General features: G+C 41.1%; 2 protein-coding genes across 5 annotated transcripts in view; both read right to left on the bottom strand.

Moving 5' to 3' along the window:
• The window catches only part of LOC110985494 (synaptotagmin-6-like), an 85,431-nt gene extending 80,089 nt beyond the window's left edge, over positions 1-5,342 (bottom strand). Inside the window, exons 1-2 of one of the 2 annotated variants that reach the window (XM_022246561.2) lie at positions 5,015-5,342; positions 3,653-3,738 (exon numbers count right to left, since the gene is read on the bottom strand). The gene's annotated coding sequence lies outside the window, so the exon portion shown is untranslated. Of the gene's footprint in view, positions 1-634; positions 1,115-3,652; positions 3,739-5,014 lie in introns of those variants that run through there. The other variant, XM_022246552.2, reaches the window with a different exon arrangement.
• A 527-nt stretch (positions 5,343-5,869) lies between these two features.
• LOC110986913 (phenylalanine-4-hydroxylase-like) lies at positions 5,870-17,699 on the bottom strand. 3 transcript variants are annotated; one of them, XM_087133952.1, is made up of 11 exons: positions 16,209-17,699; positions 16,025-16,101; positions 15,439-15,515; positions 14,570-14,637; positions 11,651-11,847; positions 11,108-11,243; positions 10,136-10,205; positions 9,076-9,132; positions 8,705-8,800; positions 8,218-8,354; positions 5,870-7,255 (listed from the first exon to the last, which is right to left on the bottom strand). In XM_087133952.1, the coding sequence occupies exons 2-11, from the start codon at positions 16,089-16,091 to the stop codon at positions 7,168-7,170; spliced, it is 993 nt and encodes a 330-aa protein (XP_086990078.1). In that variant the 5' UTR covers positions 16,092-16,101; positions 16,209-17,699; the 3' UTR covers positions 5,870-7,167. The 3 variants fall into 3 exon arrangements, with proteins under 3 accessions (XP_086990078.1, XP_086990079.1, XP_022104923.2); XM_087133953.1 differs by having other exon boundaries at positions 16,025-16,098; XM_022249231.2 differs by having other exon boundaries at positions 16,221-17,699.
• Positions 17,700-17,751: the final 52 nt, after the last annotated feature.

Raw genomic sequence — 17,751 nt, 5'->3', positions numbered from 1 at the left:
AAACAAGTTTTTTTTCCTCAGCTGGAGTTAAAAATAAGGGTCGGTCAGACATGACTTTCAAAACAAGTGGTTCTCGTAACATCATGGTATTATTTGCTCAATAAATGTACGTGATACTCAACTTCTTTTCATTCCTACATTTTATGGAGCATCCTAAACAACAGTTTAATTTTGAATTTGAAAGTGCAAACAGTGAAAGATTTTATGTTTTTATTTACTTTTTATTATCAACAACCAGGACAACATGAACGTAGTCAGAATGGCATGTTGCAAATATGAATAATGACCAGTCAAAGCTTCTAAAGACTGCATAAAATCATTCAGTTTTCACTGAGTGATCAGTCATTTAGCCTTTGTCGATGGCTATTCAGGATTATGCCTTACACACATGCTCTTGTGTACAATATAACAAATGTGGAAATAAATTTCTGTTGAATTAAGTTTGAAAGAAAATGGTTGAAGACGATAAACTGTCGCTTCAGGCTAGGATCGAAATGTATTTATCATCCTCAAACTCACTGCTCGTTTGATGGCTCGGGAACGGTTTTTTCTGTCACCGCATTAGATGTAATCGAAGTATGACACACCGATAAGGTCCTAAAGGCTTCCAAGAATAACCACCAATTCAACTTACCTATACGCCGCGGTGATCGACTAAGCTCACGAATGTATCAACAGCACCTCATACGAGTGGCTTAAGTGCTACCAACAGTACATCCAGTGGGGTGATGTGCTCACAGCATGGCGGTGCACCCTGACGCTTGGAACTGGTAGAATATTGCTGAAGAAAAAAAAATCCAACCCAGCTGCGAACATGCGGTAGCAGCACAGACGAGGTTGAAGGAGCACATCCGTGTACAATGCACGCTTGCTTGCATTCATCACCCAGCAGGTACAGGCTCAACATTTACGCTTGAAAAATTAATGACGTTTCAACCGGGGACGATGTCTGCGCTTCGGGGGGGACAAGGGAATGCCCGCAGTTTGGAGATGAGCGACGCTCGGCATGGATTCTCAGCCTACTTCAAGTGGGGAATCCTGACTCGTAGAGTGCGGTTTTCGCTCTGTTCACTGCGAAACAACGCGACCAAGGATGCCTGACACAGTGAAGGCAACCAGGCTAGGTATGTTTTTAACACGACGGCACGTGAGCAGCGTTCCACTGAGAATAGTCTACTCATACGCCGGGGTGTTCGGGTTTCAAAACGGCCTTGCTTGAACTTGCCCGAATTTGGCGGTTCAAAGACGGTAAGGTAGATCGAAAACAAAGCACCTGACGTCAAGCCAATTTAAATGTTCACTACCATTGAGTCGGAGTATGGCCTCGCTAATCCCCTTGAGAAGCACCCCCTCATCGGTTGAAAAGAGCCATGTTGGTCGGGAGTGCTCATTTTGTCATTAGCGATTCGACCCAGACAATTATACCCTCAAAATCATTGCTTGCCCATTGATTTTGGCTTGTCAATTGGAGGCATTTTCTTCTTGTTTGAAACCGAGATTAGTATAGCATTCCTTTCACAACCAAACAATAATTGGTTGGCCTGCACGATTATGAAACCAATCTTTGATAATCATCCTTCTAATTTCCAGCATCATGATTCAAGGCATGCTCACACGAAGCTCCAGTCCACAGCAAGAGTCAAGTGCCGTGGACTGCATGTCTCGCCCCGAGTAGGCGATATCAAAGAACCCGCCCCCCCCCACACACCAACCTCTCCCCGACGCGCCAAAGTGGCGGCCTAATAACGTCTAGCAAGAAAACATTATGACAGATCTTTGTCAGTACGAGGACGATTTGTACTGAGTCATATCTCTCTTTGGCCAAGATATGTCGGCAGATTTGTCGCGAATCGTGACCTGTGCTTGACTGGAGGGGGGCCTAATTGATGGAAAGGAAGCAAAGTAGAATACCTACGGCGCAGTTTTTACTGTGCACTAGCAAACATTAATTGTTATGACCCAGATCTCTACTTCGAAATTCCTCAAGATATCAAGAAATATCAACTAACTCCAACCTGAAATTTTAACTTTCAAGGTCCTTCTACATTAATATAAATATTAAAAAAAACATGCGACTGTTGGATCACCTAAATACTGTTTAATAGGCTGGATCTGCACGATTCAATATATAAAATGGAGAAGTGCTAGCCTACAGCGGCAACTTCAATCGGCAATTTGTCAACTTCAATCAGTTGTGTCAAGTGCAACTCAACACAATTTCTTAGCATATGAAAGTTAATGTCTGCATGTCATGTAACATGTGCTTCACATCGACTTCAGTTCAGAATCCCAGACTTTCTAATCAGATGAATTTGCAAAGTGCACCTCCAAGAGTTTGCAACACGTTGGCCAATCACAATGTGTGAAATCTGTCGACCCAATGCACATTTGGAAAGGGTCGACAGATTCCGTGTGTTGTGATTGGCCAACTCGTCGCAAACTCTTGGAGGCGCACTATTGTGAATCGCCTGTATGAGTATCTGTCAACTAGGCAGCCTCAATAACAGGGAAGCCTCAATAACTGGGAAGCCTCAATAACTGGGAAGCCTCAATAACTGGGTAGCCTCAATAACTGGGTAGCCTCAATAACTGGGAAGCCTCAATAACTGGGAAGCCTCAATAACTGGGAAGCCTCAATAACAGGGAAGCCTCAATAACAGGGAAGCCTCAATAACAGGGAAGCCTCAATAACTGGGTAGCCTAATTACATTGCTTCAACATCCTCATTAAATGTAAATTAAAAGTTACATTCTACATGCTACCATGATCAGTACACTTGGATTTAACCAGCATACTTGGATCACTGATACACCAAGGAAGGAATGGTATACCCTGATATTTTGTAAAGCGTGCCCTTTTCTCCATAAGTGTGATTTTTACCAGTAGTACTTTGTGAAAAGTGCCCCTTCCCAACAGGTGCCCTTTTTCGTCCGAATATTTTGCAAACTCGATCGCACGTGAGTTCTTTTCCACAAGTGCCCTTTCCCCGTAAAGTGCCCCTATTCAAGGGTACACTTTTACATGGAGCCCTTTACTAACATCACAAAAAACATCAAAAATCAGGTTGCCATGTGGGGAGCACTGCCTGTGTAGTCCACTACCTATGTGCTTTGAACAGCGCCACCATTAATGGATGGTGTTGACCCCCAAAAAAAGCCTTGCCGAGTGCCCCCATGCAATGGCCTTGTTATGCCTTTGCAAAGTTGCAAAGTTTTGGATTGCACACACTCTAAGTCAGTGCCAAGATGCTTTTGATGTAACAAGACATTTACTTTATAGTGAATGTCACTGGGAGATGGAATGTCCTGCAGTACCCAGCAACGGAAGTGATGGTGTTGGGTAAGGAGGTAACTCCAGCACTTAATCCTCCTCGAGTAGAAGTACCCCCTCATCAGTTTGAAAAGAGCCTTGTCGGTCGGGAGCGTTCATTTTGTTGGTAGCGACGCGCATGCAAGTCGTTCGTGAACCAGCAAAGTTCAGTTCTGACCAAAGGAGCCTAAGTAAATAGCGCCCTCAAGCTCTTGGTCCAGCTTGAGGCCCGTAAGGCAGTTCAGTGATTTCTAACCCGATTACAGTTGATGGAAGACAAATCCTCGTGCTGATCCAAGTAGGATTGGACAGATTTTCCACAAAAAAAAAAAATTCAACTTACCTTTACCATGAGGCAGGCTGTTCTGGGATTTGATTGCACTATGACAGTCTCTGGTGCCATCCAGTTCAGTAGCTGTCTCCTGAAGGCTGGAGGGGGAGTGAATATCAACATGTTTAAGTTGGCATAACATCAATTGTTAAGTTACAATGAGTCAGTTCAGATGATTGTGAACAAGGTATACATTTTCTATTTTCCTCTTTTCCATACCCTTTGGCAACAGACTAAAGGAAGCATGACACTGAAAACAGTACAGCCTAATTGTAGCACTGACAGAAAGAACTAGATATTTATAACCCACCGTTGAAGGGCATCAGGAAGAGAACTGTCTTAGATTAACCGCCCTTCCATGCTAAGTGTTTTAAAATTAATAGTGCAACCCAGACTTAATTATTAAGGCTCTATGTAAAAAAGCTGTTTTACTAGATTCCCTCCATATTGTAAAACTGATTGTTTCCCTAGATTTTCTATTCCTGTCCACCTGTGGGGGGGGGCTAGGGTACAAAGTACAATCTTTCTTTCCTACAAGAATGGGGAGGAGGGCGGAAGAGGGGCCAAAGGCCACATACACCTAAAAAAGAGACTGAAAAAATATTTTAGGAAAAATGATAAGATCATGGCAATTTGGGAGATCATAAACATGCCTTCCCCCAAGAAAAAAAAGTTTAGAAGTCTGATAAAATTGTTTGGAGAAATAATGAGAGCATTGCAAGTTTTGGGTCTTATCATTTTCCCCTTCCAGAATCAAAGCCCAAACAGGGAGCCTCGCCCCACAGAATGGCCATATTAAAAGGTTACGTGACAAAATTCTAAATATAAAAAAGATTTTGGCATCCCAACAAACTCATATTTTTCTATAGAAATGCAGGTGGTGCAGCTCCTAACATGGTGCACTTTTGAGGCAATTCACCTCTTGTGCCTTGCAGGAGTAAATTTTCTCCAAAAAATTTCACAATAAATAAATTTTATCAAAGTCCCCATATTCTGATTCAAAAATCTCAATTTTACTCACCCAATACAAAGTTCTGATGAAAGTTTAATTTGGCTTTATTTTCCATTATTTTTTAAAGTACAAGATGAACTCTTGTTAATGTGCCCAAAATACCAAAATAATTTTCTAACAAACTTGTAGTTAGGTATGTAAACAGAGGTGATAACAAGTTCTTACATGTTTAGGCCTATATGGCAGTTTCTGACATCTTTTGAAGTGACCCACGTTAGGGAACAATGACTGAGCTAAATTCTTTCCCGATTTCCAGACACAAACCGTGTTTGAATTTCTGATCAAATTTCATGACACTGACATTGTTCACAAAGGTTCAACAGCATCATCGCAAGTTTCACCACAAATTTATCAGACCTTACCTGTTCGAGACATTCGAAGCACCACGAGGCCTCCGAGGCACTGTGTAGTCTATGATGGTAAATAACTTTCTGTGTAGCCTACTACTGAGTACTAGTTACCACTCGGGCCTACCACTGTACCAGCCAGTCACGCCAATAGGCCTACCAACAACTCACAAATATCTCTGTCATTTTCCGCTGAAATCGCGTGTCTTTGAGTATTTGGTGACTTGAGGTTAGGTCTGTCCAGCTTAAGGACTCACATTTTGGTGGATAACGCCCAGCCTCACTGAATTTCCGTGGAACTGCCGCCATTTGTGACTACGCACGGGAGCTCTGCGCCGCAGACGTTCAGCCGCCATTTTGCCAAATCCCAGCAACAAGCCGCTGAAGACAGCGCACGCGCAGTCCCAGACGTTCGAAAACTAGTACACAACCTCCTTCGGTTTTGATTTAGATGCAGTTTTCGGATCTACCGGAAGGTTTCCAATTTGAAATGGAACTATCCAAGACAGCCTCTTCTCCACTTGCATGAAAGGGGACTCTCCACTGAGATTAACAAGAGATCTGTCCAAATTAAGTTTAGCTGTGACATCGTTTAAGTTGTAGATGCGTGTTAACTAAACAACTGGGGAAACTAGAATGCACGCTATATTTTTTATCATTTCACGATATTAAGTGGGGACATCCACGAAGAACAGACATAGGAGGGGGGCGTACAGTTACGCCCACGCCCTAATGGAACAAAAATCTGAATTTCCACACCGCTTCGTTTAGGCCTAAATACACCCAAGTGGTAACGCAATAAAACGTTTTGGTTCTTAGGTACACGAGTAATGAAAGCCAAAAAAGAGAACAAAACCGACGGATAGATCGAAACGTGAAGTGCGTCGAATGAACGCAACAGAATGTTTTATTAACAAAATACTTGCTGCACGCCTGGGATCATTTGGGGGAAAGGGGAAAAACAAAGAACATACTACATCCACATTTACTTTAGAATAACAGTGAAGAAGTTTGAAATTATGAAAAACATTACTTGCTGCCAACACTACTTTACAACACGGTGCAAAATCATGGAAAACTATAATCATTAACTGGAAATTTCAGAGGTATTTTTCTACAAAGTGAAACAAAATAGTGGAAAATGAAACACTGCTATGGCAGGAGGAAAATCCTACTCAGGAAAACATAATGTGACTTGAATATACAATATTAAACTCTGTGTACGGAAACTGGTGGGTACGTTAAGGTAATGAACGAGTCCCCAGCTCCATAATAATCAGCAAAGAACTCTTTTCTGTACTTAAAAACAAAACACATTTTGGCGTTTTAACATTTTACGACTACCTTTTCTAAAAGGTGAACTTAAATACTCATCCTTCTCTTTTGTCATTGATTACGTTTAATTATTATGATGAATTAAATGGAATGGTACTCTGACACCTGATTACTGGATTAAAGTTAAATCAATCAAAGGCAATGAAATTTGTACTAGTCGACGAGCACCGGAAAAATTTATTGCCCAAAAGGGGGCGCTATTCACGCAAGGTTGATTGGTTTAGTTGACCTTGAGTAAAAAGGGGTGGGGACTTATCACAGGAAACAAGTTATATACACAATGTCTTTTCTCCTGCCTTTTAGCACTTGATGTGTTAATATTCAATAACTGTAGAAGTACATTTGGAAATAATTTTTTCATGTATTAGTACAGAACTCGATCCTTCCGTTCTCAGTGGCGTTTACACCGAGGGGCAAATTCTCTCTCTTGTGGACATAAGGCTATTTTTAAAAGAAGTGAATGCTCAATTTCTTTGAAAATAGCTGAGCACCTTCCTTTGGATGAGGAAGGTTTCTTACAGTGAAAAAAATTCAATCAGTTCAGAAACAAATCCAATCCGTGCCCCAGATTAAAAACCCTGTTGGCTACTGACTACAACCTCTTTATTTAGGTAACAGTTTTTGACTTACTGAGTTTATCAAGAGTATATTTGTGATCTAATATTATCCTGTGTACTATAATTGTTCTCCTATAGGCAAGAGTTACTAAAGCCAGCAGATAAATATTGGTAAGTTTATCATAGCAGTCTGATCCTTCGACTATTCATTCTGAAGATTTTGAAATTTCAATTTACAAATAAGGTACAACCTCTGCAATCACTTTCATTGGCTAATCAGTCCCCCTTGTCTTTCGGTTCAATGACGTTCTTCTCTGGGTTGTACTTGACCGACATCCTACAGGGGAGGGAGCTCACGTAAGCTCTAATGATGAAAAATAAGTAAATAAACGAGAAAGTTTCAAAAAGTCACAGCATACTGAAGCTAGCAAAGGGTGCTAATGTTCCAAGCTTTACACTCATCTTACATACTTCATCTATGAACTGAAGTATAGGTCTTCTTATATCTACTTCCATTACTCAAATGGCTTGGCAAGATGTGATGTATTCACAGTTACAAGCGATAATTACTTCTAATACAAGTCACAATTTTGGGGAACTTGAGACTTGACTCAGACAAAAATGACTTGTATAACTTGACTTAAGTTTGACGTGGAAGAAATTGACTTAGTACTTGACCAAATTTGATTTGTTGATATTACATGAAATTTTGTCGAAATAAAATACAAGAAACAAGATACAAAAAAGCAATTCTGTCTGACCTCTTAATACTGATGTCTTATTACAAATATCAGCATATAATGATGAAAAAATAGACAGAAGGACAAGGCACTTCATCAAAGAATGTTAGAAAGTGCACAAGTACCATTTCAATTGTGACCTCAGACAGGCCTTTAAAAATGACTTTAGAACTTGATTTGGAAAAGGTGACTTGTGAATTGACTTCGGAAGAACTGACTTTCGTCTTGACTTGGGAGAAATCGATTTCTGACTTAAAGAAAAATGACTCTGTTGCAACGCAGTAAGCCACAGCCTTATGGTGAATGGTGAATGCTTGACTGTTTTTTTTTTTCAAATTCCGTGGACTATACATCCACAGTGAACGATGGCATTAAGCATTGCTTAACCATTAGAAAACTGATTTTCTGTGACCAAATTCATTTCTTTTGCACCCCCGAAGAATGAAGACTTTTTTCTACTGTAGAATATTGACCTGGACTTACCGTTAGAGGGCGCCAATGTGAGTACAACTGTCATTGAACTGTTTGTCACCAGTATTACGATATCGTATCCCACATTCAAGCTGCAATAGCATTGTCTACTGACCTAGCCATCTGTTCCGCTTCCTCGATGCTCTCTGAAACGTAGTACACGTCTTGGTACTTGTCCAGATCAATATCCGGCAAGGACGCTGCAGCCTCAATCTCAAGAGGGCGCTTGACCGCTTTATCCGTGAACACGTGCTGGAGTGGATGGTATAAGATTTCACGTCAGTGTCATTTTCATCAAGAATTCATATAATTAAAACGACTGCAATTATTCCCAAGCCAAAATGACGTAATGAATAAAAGTTTTGGGCGCGTCGGTTGGTAGACCCCGATGGAAAATATTTGGCTTCAAACTGCTTCCGCGAAAGGACTGTCACAGATTTGCAGCATGGACTGAATAGTTGAACCGTTGAATTCCAACTTGAATGGACCCATCAACAGATGGTGCTGTAGCCCGAAGTGGACTAACGGCAAACACTTGAGACTTGAAAATAGTGAATCCCCAACTACTGCAACCTGTCTGCAAGTATAATGGGGGGCGTTACCTCGAGTTCGTTGGAGCCCGAAAGAAGCAGAGCACCGTAAGCTTTGACCTCTGACCCCTCCCGGCACAAACCTGCCTCAACCGTGCTCATGTATACCTGTTCAAGAAGGTGGTTATGTTATAGTTAACGCTTAGTCAGCAGCTTATCAGACGATTGCCCCATGCTAAGAATCCTCTTTGAGCAACCGTGACGTCACATTTGGAGAGTCTTGGAAGGGTTCTACAGGATGCCTTGAGTGCTAGTTCATTTACAATTGGCGGTGAAGCTCAACTACATCAATATAAGTGAACTGTTACATACAATTTGTGACGGTGCTGTGGAGATAGGACCCCCAGTTACTTTTAAAAGAAATTACTGAACGCGTGACTTACTGATGCGATTTTATCCAGAATATGGTCTGGAGTACCCAGCGAGGCAAGACCAATGTCCTGGCGGAAGGAAGCAGACACAGGAAATTGAATAAGAAGCACCTTGATTTAATCTCCATCGACGCGCTGCTGAAACAACATATGAACTTCACAATAGTCTGTGTTCGAATTCACAAACGAATAATTCGGTAATTAACCTTTTTTTTGTTTCCGTTTTCCTTTGTTCGAACATGAACCGAATTAACCTTTCTATTGTCCAATATTAAACCACGACATCGTTAACTTCCATCCCTCCGAGTACTTAGTGGTAACTGTAAACAGTCACGCTCAAACAAGAAGTCGCTCCCATTCTGCGTGCACGTTTGTTTTTACGAACCGCTCTTGTCTTGTTTGACGAATGGCAAATGGAACGGCTAAATTTAGAGAAAATGCTGCACGGCTTCATAAAGCAAATACCATTGATTCCCGGTCAAGGTATAGAATAAACCCCATATGGCACGAATGGTAAACACCTGTATGCGTCTTTTTTATTACACACGGAGTTAACAAACAAAGCAGCAAACTGAATAAACAAAGAGGCTTTTTCAACCCAATTAGCATCAAATCTCCCTGAAAAAAAAAGTCAGAGATACCGGTACCCACAGCGTATCGTGTCACGTGGGCTTCATTTCAATACTTCTCTCGCAACAATCGACCAATTGACAATGTTCTTGTGTAAAAACCCATGGAAAAGTATTTACTGAAACCATGATCAAACATGTACAATGACATCGAAGAAATATGACCAGATACCACAAATTAGCCTGAAGTGGGTAATATTGATTTTGATAATTTCTCTTTCCCACTTTTAATTTCCACAATTTATGGCGATCTAAAGTATTAAAATATGTCTGAAGAAAGCTCTGGTAGTTACGGGCAATGAAAGTTTTGGCATTGCAATGATCATGTGCATATTGATATCGTTTTTCGAGACGTAACTTTAATGTGATTCTTCAGCCTGGTGTGAAAAATGAAGTGATCGATTTTTCCCACGTCATAGCTATCCCTTGCAATTCGGACTTGCCTGTGAAAACTGGGCGAACTCGGCGTCGCACAGAAGCACGGCGTGTCCGAGGATCTCATGAATAACATCCCTACGAGGAAAACAGAAGATCAAGGCGAAGTTCCTTCTGAATAACAAGGACTAACAGGACGACACCAAAATAGCAGCCAAACAGTCATTATCAGCCTCGAGCAGGACCAATAGAGGGCGCAATTTTTTTCTAAGAAACGCAGACTCCTCTGGTCGGAACTGTATATTTCGCTGTTTATGAAATGCTCGCGTTATGGTCGCATTGCTTCCAACAAAATGAACACTCCCGACCAACATGGCTCTTTTTAACTGATGAGGGGGTGCTTCTGCTCGAGGCGGAAAACGAGAAATAAACATGCAGTTAAAATACATGTACACAACTACGACGGCGTCTAACAGCAACAACTTCAGGAGCACGGTAGTTCCTTTTCGCTATTGTCATCAACAGAACATCAACATTGAACAGCAACGGTAACAGCATGCAGCAACGACAACACTAGCAGTGAAGGAAACACTAACGACGTAGGCGTGTGCAGAAATGGACGGATATTCGATTATCTAATACTCGAATATTTAGTTTTTGAATCAAGTGATTTGTATTCGTATGTGCAGTGCAGTGAGATAGGAAGGCAAAAACCTCAGTTTCTTTGTAACCCGGTTGCCTTATTAAGGCTGAATCTCCCGGAAAGAAACGAATAATTCTGCTTCTAGTTACATGCACTAACTATTCCTTATTTGTTGTAATGATGATAATTTGTAATGTACAAAAAATGAAAAAAACGTTGCTTCTCGAGAGGCTTGGTTGACCGAAAGTTTGCCTTTACACCCAAGTGTTTAAATAGTGGATTATTTGATCTGACTTAGCCCAAGTAGATCGACATACACGTTGTAAAATGCTGTGACCGCGATCGCGTCACTTGATATTTCCAGCTACAGGGGAATATTAGATTTTGTTATACTTACGGCTCATTTGTGAAGAAGGCCCCGTCACCATGACGCACATACTGTGAAGAGCAAAACACGCGAAATGCGAGAGCAGCCAGGAAGTCACGCGGTGTCATGAAAGTAGAAACGGGGCGAAGTCGGAAACCAGTTTTTCCTGCCGATTTAAACAATCAGTGAAACTAATGAATGAATTTTATGTTGCTTTGAAAAAAAATTAAGTAAAAGCAACAAATAACTCGACTCATGGCAGAATTGCTTTAGTCTACTCAAACTATATTTAGCTTAATTTAAACAACATGCAAAAGTTTGGAATTTCCAAATGGTAAAAATACAAACAAAAAAAAGAAACAAATTCCCAACTTTTTGAGCCGGCCAAATTAAGGCAAAGCGACTTTCCATTTTATTTTTCACTGTCACAAAGAGTTGCCGATGATTTTACCGAGAACCAGCCATTTCGACCAGTTCTACGAGCGCAAAAAATGAGAAAATCAAAATCAAAATGACAAACTCGAGTACAGATGTTTAAACATTTCTAAGTAATAAATGAATCTGCATTGTTACTTCTCAAGTAATTAGACACTTTCTCCAGGTCTGGAATTCGGTGGGCGGATATGTCGCACGCTTCCAAAAAGGGTCCCAACAAGTTGTTGAATTTAGTACAAGCGTGCATGGGGTAGAGAAGCATCAGTCTGTTGTACGTTCGGGCCCATGTCTCCAGTTGGCTCGCCGGGTAGATCATCGATGGAATGGGTGTGCCGCTGAAATGTACCCAAATCAATGAATTTTGCATTTTAGATACTACCATTCTCCAACTGATGTCATTTCACGGAATTCCAACTCAAATCTAGAGAGTGCCCTGCCCCGCATAAAAAGGTGCGTGCAAAAACTGTTCATTTTAAACCTAGAAGTTAACTGATGGTTCCTTCACAGGCTCTAAAGAAGAAAGTGTTAACTTGAGGATACTTTCTTACTTTTATATCATTTGATTATGGCGATCCAGAGTTATGCCTCTGACCCGCTTAAAACGTCGAACTTCTGCCGTGTCCATAACGGTGCAAGGTTTTAATTAGACACGGCTGAGAGTCGACGTTTAAAGCACTTGCTAACTTTCTGACGGAAGTTTGACAGGTCTCGTGGCTATCAACAGCAGGAGAGCGGCACGGCTTCACACGCCACATATCTACCGTGTGTAATTTAATTTTGGCATTACCATAATCCTAACCGTAGTGGTATCATTTGAAAATGCGCGTGCACCTGCTGCAGTTGTTTTCGTTTCGGCATCAAATCCACTGTAACATTTTCCTCTTAGGTTTTCCAAAACCCGTTTTGGTGACTGACACGCCCCACATGTCATGTTTCTGATGATGGATTCACAAACCTTTTCAAACAAACTCCACAACAAAATTGGTCAGTTTCATGCAACAGCACGATTATAATCTCCCCTAGCGAGTCTTTATAGATCCCCAACCTATACCTTGGATATATTGGAAATTATATGGGCCAAAGTGTTTATTCTAAATCGTGTGTAATTTTTGACTAAATCTCTGACAAAATCAGCGGAGGTTGTGAAATTTCTTTGAAAGGAGGAGCAGCGGATGTATCAAAGAAAATAATCAAACCTGCCCTTTTTATAATTATCACCTGCAATACATTTGATCACAGAAAAAAATCTTTCGTGTCTCGTTTCCTGGTGCACCATGTTGGAAAAAAACGCATTACGTTCAACAGAAAATTGACGTTTGAAGCAACTGCCCAACTTTTGTCGCTTTTATGTCAATTGCAGCTAATAGAACTACACACAGCAGAAGTCGATGTTTGGAGCGATCCTCGGTACAAACATAAGCCATCAAAACTTTACGGAAACACTGTATAAACTGTTTGCTCTGATGCCGTATATTTCTCGGGGGCTTTTTTCTATCCGGAATCTGTGATTCTTAGGTCGTGCCCGAAACCGGCATTTCCTCAGATACGGCTTACTCACCGCGGTCCGATCAAAAAACAAAAACAAAAACAAAAGCTATACGCCAAGTTAAAGAAAACCATCAAATCTGCAGCGGCGGTAACAAGTCATTATTTGCAAGTCCAAGCCAAGTCACGGGTCATTTTTTGCAAGTCCAAGTCAAGTTACAATTCATGAGCTGGTAATTGCAAGTCAAGTCACGAGTCACAAAAATAGCGTCTTGAGTCCAAGTCAAGCGACTCGAGTTACTCTGCAAATCAGGGACGACTTCATAATCATATGGCGTACCAAAAAATCATTCCTTGAGACCGAGTTTAGAGCAGATGCTTCGTGTGCAAAAGGCTGTGTAGCTCAAATATATTATGTTGCAGCTGCATCTCAGCCCAACCTTACATTAACTGACTCCACTTATCTAAACCAATTACAAATGAACCTGTACCAACACAATCCTGTTGTATTCGAAACAAGGAGGGACAGAGAGGCCTATAAAAATGACTTTCAAGAACTGAGCATTTGGTTCTCGTTTTGTAACCGCAATATGTCCACTGTTTGCTAATGAGAGCTAAAGGGAATGCGAAACCCCGGTGCATTTCATATTTATACAAAGAATGCAGATTACCTTACAATAAAATCAATTGTCAATGTTTAATCATCAAATGAAGACAAAAGGTAGAAGGTTATTTCAATAATGTTTGTATATGTTGCCTTGAAATGGTATAATATTAATATTGATCGCTGTGCTTGTTCACGTACAAGGGTCCCAGATGGTACTGAATTAAAAATATGCAGAAAGAAGATTACATTTTTTATTTTTTATGTACTCGCGGAAGGAGATGCTTCATACATACATTCAGGTTCTTTCAGGCGTAGGAGTCGATGGCAGTCGATATAAGTATCCAAAAAAAGGAAATCTCTACTTCATAAATATTAATATTCACTGTAATTTTATGGTTACGTCTTCACTTCCTAATGTGCTTTATTATCGAAGACAATGACGTATGGCGTGGCCTTTAAAATCAGTCGAGTCTGCCATCAGTTTAGAATTTTGTTTTCAGCCTAATGTCAGGGCATAGGGAATGCACATAAGAATGCCGGAATGAGCAATGCAAAATTGACGTTCCTTGGGAGGCTGTGAAGAAAGGTTTTTCTATAAATTGGGGGTCCAAAAGTGTGACATTTTTGTGTTCCGTTACACCGGACCTGTGTAATTTGACATGACCATATCAGTGAAATTGATTTCAAACTATGTCAAGTTGTTTGGCAGGAAATTTGCATTAATTCGTCACTCTTGGAAATCAGATAATTTGTTCTGAACTTACAAATCACGTATCAGATGTGACAGGGACACGGGAAAAAAACAGGCCCCTAATTTATCGAATGGCCCATAACCATGTGCTCATGAAAAGAGGACAGAGCAGTTCGCGCATTTTATTGACTTCGAAAATCACGCAGTAATCCGCTTCATGCTCCGCCTATAAATGTCGCAAATGCAAACCTTAGCCAGAACAAAATGAACTCACAGCTTGTAGGTTTTTGTCACGAGTTGGCATTTCCGTCGGAAGCTTCGATATTTGGCGTCGTCAAAGCCCTGGAGAGAAAAAAACCAGAGAAGATTCTCTGATAACAAAAGAGTCAACTAAGAGTCAACTTCAACCGGTAAAACTTAGACATGCCGAAAAGAAATCAAATTAAATTGTTGGTGAGTACTTTTACAGAGCGACATATTTTGCTTTGTTTTAAAGTTCTTTTTGCGTTGAAGTTCGGTACGCCAAAATGACAGACTATATCATTAAAAAATCATTAAAAAATTAATGTATCGTTACAACTCCCAAAACGCCCAAAGTGCGCAACGACAGCGTGCCTTACACATCGACATTCGGAGCAACATGGTAAATACCCAGGCAAAAGTGTTCATGAAAACCTAACTGAATTAGAAATGGCAGATATTTAAGCGGTCGTATCTGTTCCCTTTATTCGAATAATGAGACGGAGATTTTCTACGCACTGTACTACAGCCTTGAAACCCTGAGCGTGTTTTATTGAATATAAAGGGAACAAATGGAATATTGAGAGCACAGACCTTTGAACCGACAAATGTAACCACGTACATAGGTAAGATCATGTTGGTTTCCTTTGTGCATTAACGGTGTGATGATCGAGAGTGTTAATGAGTTAATTGTATACATTATTAACCGTGCATGACTGGAAGATGTCACAGAAATGGTGGTAGGTACAAAGTTCAGCGAATGTAGGCGAATAGTATGACAACACTTGTATGCTTTGGAGGCAATGAGCTACAGGTCCTAATTCAAACATATTTTATCACTACCATTTACGATTGACAGGCCAAAAATTAAAGTCGAACTGTCAAACAAGGTTCTTTACACACCTTCACATTGGGCTGGATGACGTCGTACACTTCCCTGGTCAAGGAGTAGTCTAGCTCGGCAAAGTTTCTTGGAAATTCTTTCGAAACGAACCGGAGGAAAAATATCATAAGCTGAATGAAAATACGGACGGTAACGCGCTTTTTTCTGTCTGTAGGTTTTTATTGGGTTTCCGGGTTTGGGGGCTATTTTCTCATTCTCCCTCTGAATTACTTGAGTTTTTTTTCAAAGCTACAAATCTACCAGTACAGGGTACAGATCAAAAGGAAAACTCCTGAAAACCTGTTATCAAGTTTTCAATCAGCCAACGTGTGGTCAGGAGAACAGTCGGTGTGGTCGGTGCAAAGATCGGTTAGTCCAAACGATATGGTTCTTTGCCCTGGTTGGGAATTACAGGGTTACTTTAAGCAGCAGATCGTCCTCAAATCATCAGATTTAAATTTGATAACCCAAAAAAAAGACACCTGACAATGATTGTCGAGAAAATAAATGCAACTTTGGGGTCGCATTTTGGGGGCTCGCCATGTAGGAAAAAATGTGGCAAATCTTGGAAAGCCTTGGCTTCTTTACGGACAGTAGAGTACCTACCAACTTCGTTAGAACCATCGGCAACTGGGTGGGTAACACAGCAGCTGTCGTCTGGAAACTCGGACATCTCGATACTTCTATGCAGTGTCGAAACACAGATCAAACGGAAAAGCAGGAAAGAATTATCAATATGAACATTAGTTATTAACATCAATTATCAGTTGGAATCCTGTGTAGATCTCACCTATCTTAATACCTCTCAGATGATGGTGCGCACCGTTGGTCGACACGAAGACACTTCTTCGCTATGACCACGTCAGCGACTGCGGTCCTTGCTGTCCGTGCTCGGGATGACTAACTTTTGGCCGTGTGCGCCGTTTCGACTTCGGTCCAAAGAAACCCCGCGACGATCGAGCGTTCCACCGCAGCAGGCAGGTCGGGTAAATAGCAGAAGCTGTCGGCAGCAGCTGACTCTGGAACCGGCAAATGAACGCTGCCTTTGATAGGCCTACATGACAATATATATGGGACGAGCGGTGCACCCGTTAAAGATGGAATCACCTGGCTTATGCAACAAATGCACAGATAAAAGCAAAGCACACATGTGGAGATGCTGTTCAACTCAATCGGAATCAATTTACATAATGGTGTGCACAATAAAGAAAGACGCCGACAGTGAAATCAATTGTGAGAGATAGGCTATTTGTGTTGGTTGTGTACTTGACCGCTGCGTCCAGCCCCCCTCCATTACCAGTTGCGTAAAAAGTGACCGTTATCCTGCGTTTTATTTAATTACCTCTAGTGGTCGAGCACCTGGATCATATTCTCTCAATACAGGGGTCTCTCCACAGGAGGGGGCGTGTCTCGCCTCATCGTTTTCAGTACGGTGCTCACAAAAACCGGCGACATTACAACACTTCACAAACAGCTAGTATTGCCATGCATCAGAGTGATACTCAAACGGGCCTGACAGATTTCGAGTCTAGATTTTAGTGGAACCGTAGTGCTGAGGTCACTACGAGAGCGAACCAGCCCATTTGGGATTGAAAGACTGAGCATTGCAGCGCCGCAGAATCGATTCGGAGTTCAGCTTTCCGCTCAATCTGTACGGCACATTTTATTTTCAACAACACGGCTTCCCACGTACCAGCCTTATGAAGTGTAAAACAATTATTAGCTTGTAAAAGCCAACGTGAACGGTCGAATGTTTGGCTACCTTTAATAAATATTGATCTAGACTTTGGGAAGCAAATTTGACTACGTCTATTTTCTAGTACAACAGCTGTTCCGTTTGGGCCCGTTGCGGGCTTGTAAAATTAGTCTTCTAATACCGCCCTTTACACTTTTATTCCTTTATTAAAACAAAAGATTTCAATTAAAAAAGCCTTCAGTTCGATCCGCCTTGGACTTCCATCCCACGCTAAAAACCAAGGTGCTAAATCCAACACTTGTTGAGTTGTGGTCAGTAAAAAGTCTTTGAAAGTGTTGAATCCCATCACGCTGTACATGCATATTAAATCCAATATTTTATATTTTAAATACAGTATTTAACTATTAATACGGGTGATTCACAATAGTGCGCCTCTTAGAGTTTGCAACGTGTTGGCCAATCGAAACGCTCGAAATCTGTGGACCCTTCCCTAAACGTTCATTGGGTTGACAGATTTGGCACTGTGATGGGCGAACGCGTTGCAAACTTCGAGGCGCAGTAGTGTGAAACGCTCGTATTAAACGTTTTAAATGCTGATTCAACGATATTAGGGAAAACTATTGAAGTAACACTTAAA

The sequence above is a fragment of the Acanthaster planci genome, linkage group LG03, assembly GCF_054643075.1.
Source record: "Acanthaster planci isolate LZ-2023a linkage group LG03, COTS_SCS, whole genome shotgun sequence".
Taxonomy (NCBI): domain Eukaryota; kingdom Metazoa; phylum Echinodermata; class Asteroidea; order Valvatida; family Acanthasteridae; genus Acanthaster; species Acanthaster planci.
The sequence above is the reverse complement of the archived record's forward strand: the minus strand, read 5'-3'. Positions and strand labels throughout refer to the sequence as shown.

Bases quoted from the DNA above. Each gene is read 5' to 3' on its own strand.
- LOC110986913 (XM_087133952.1), bottom strand. From the start codon at position 16,091: ATGTCCGAGTTTCCAGACGACAGCTGCTGTGTTACCCACCCAGTTGCC. The intron at 8,355-8,704 runs GTAACGCCCCCC...CATCCACTCCAG, and splicing joins CGGGCTCCAACGAACTCGAG to CACGTGTTCACGGATAAAGC. The intron at 7,256-8,217 runs GTCAGTAGACAA...TTTCATCATTAG, and splicing joins GAAGCGGAACAGATGGCTAG to AGCTTACGTGAGCTCCCTCC.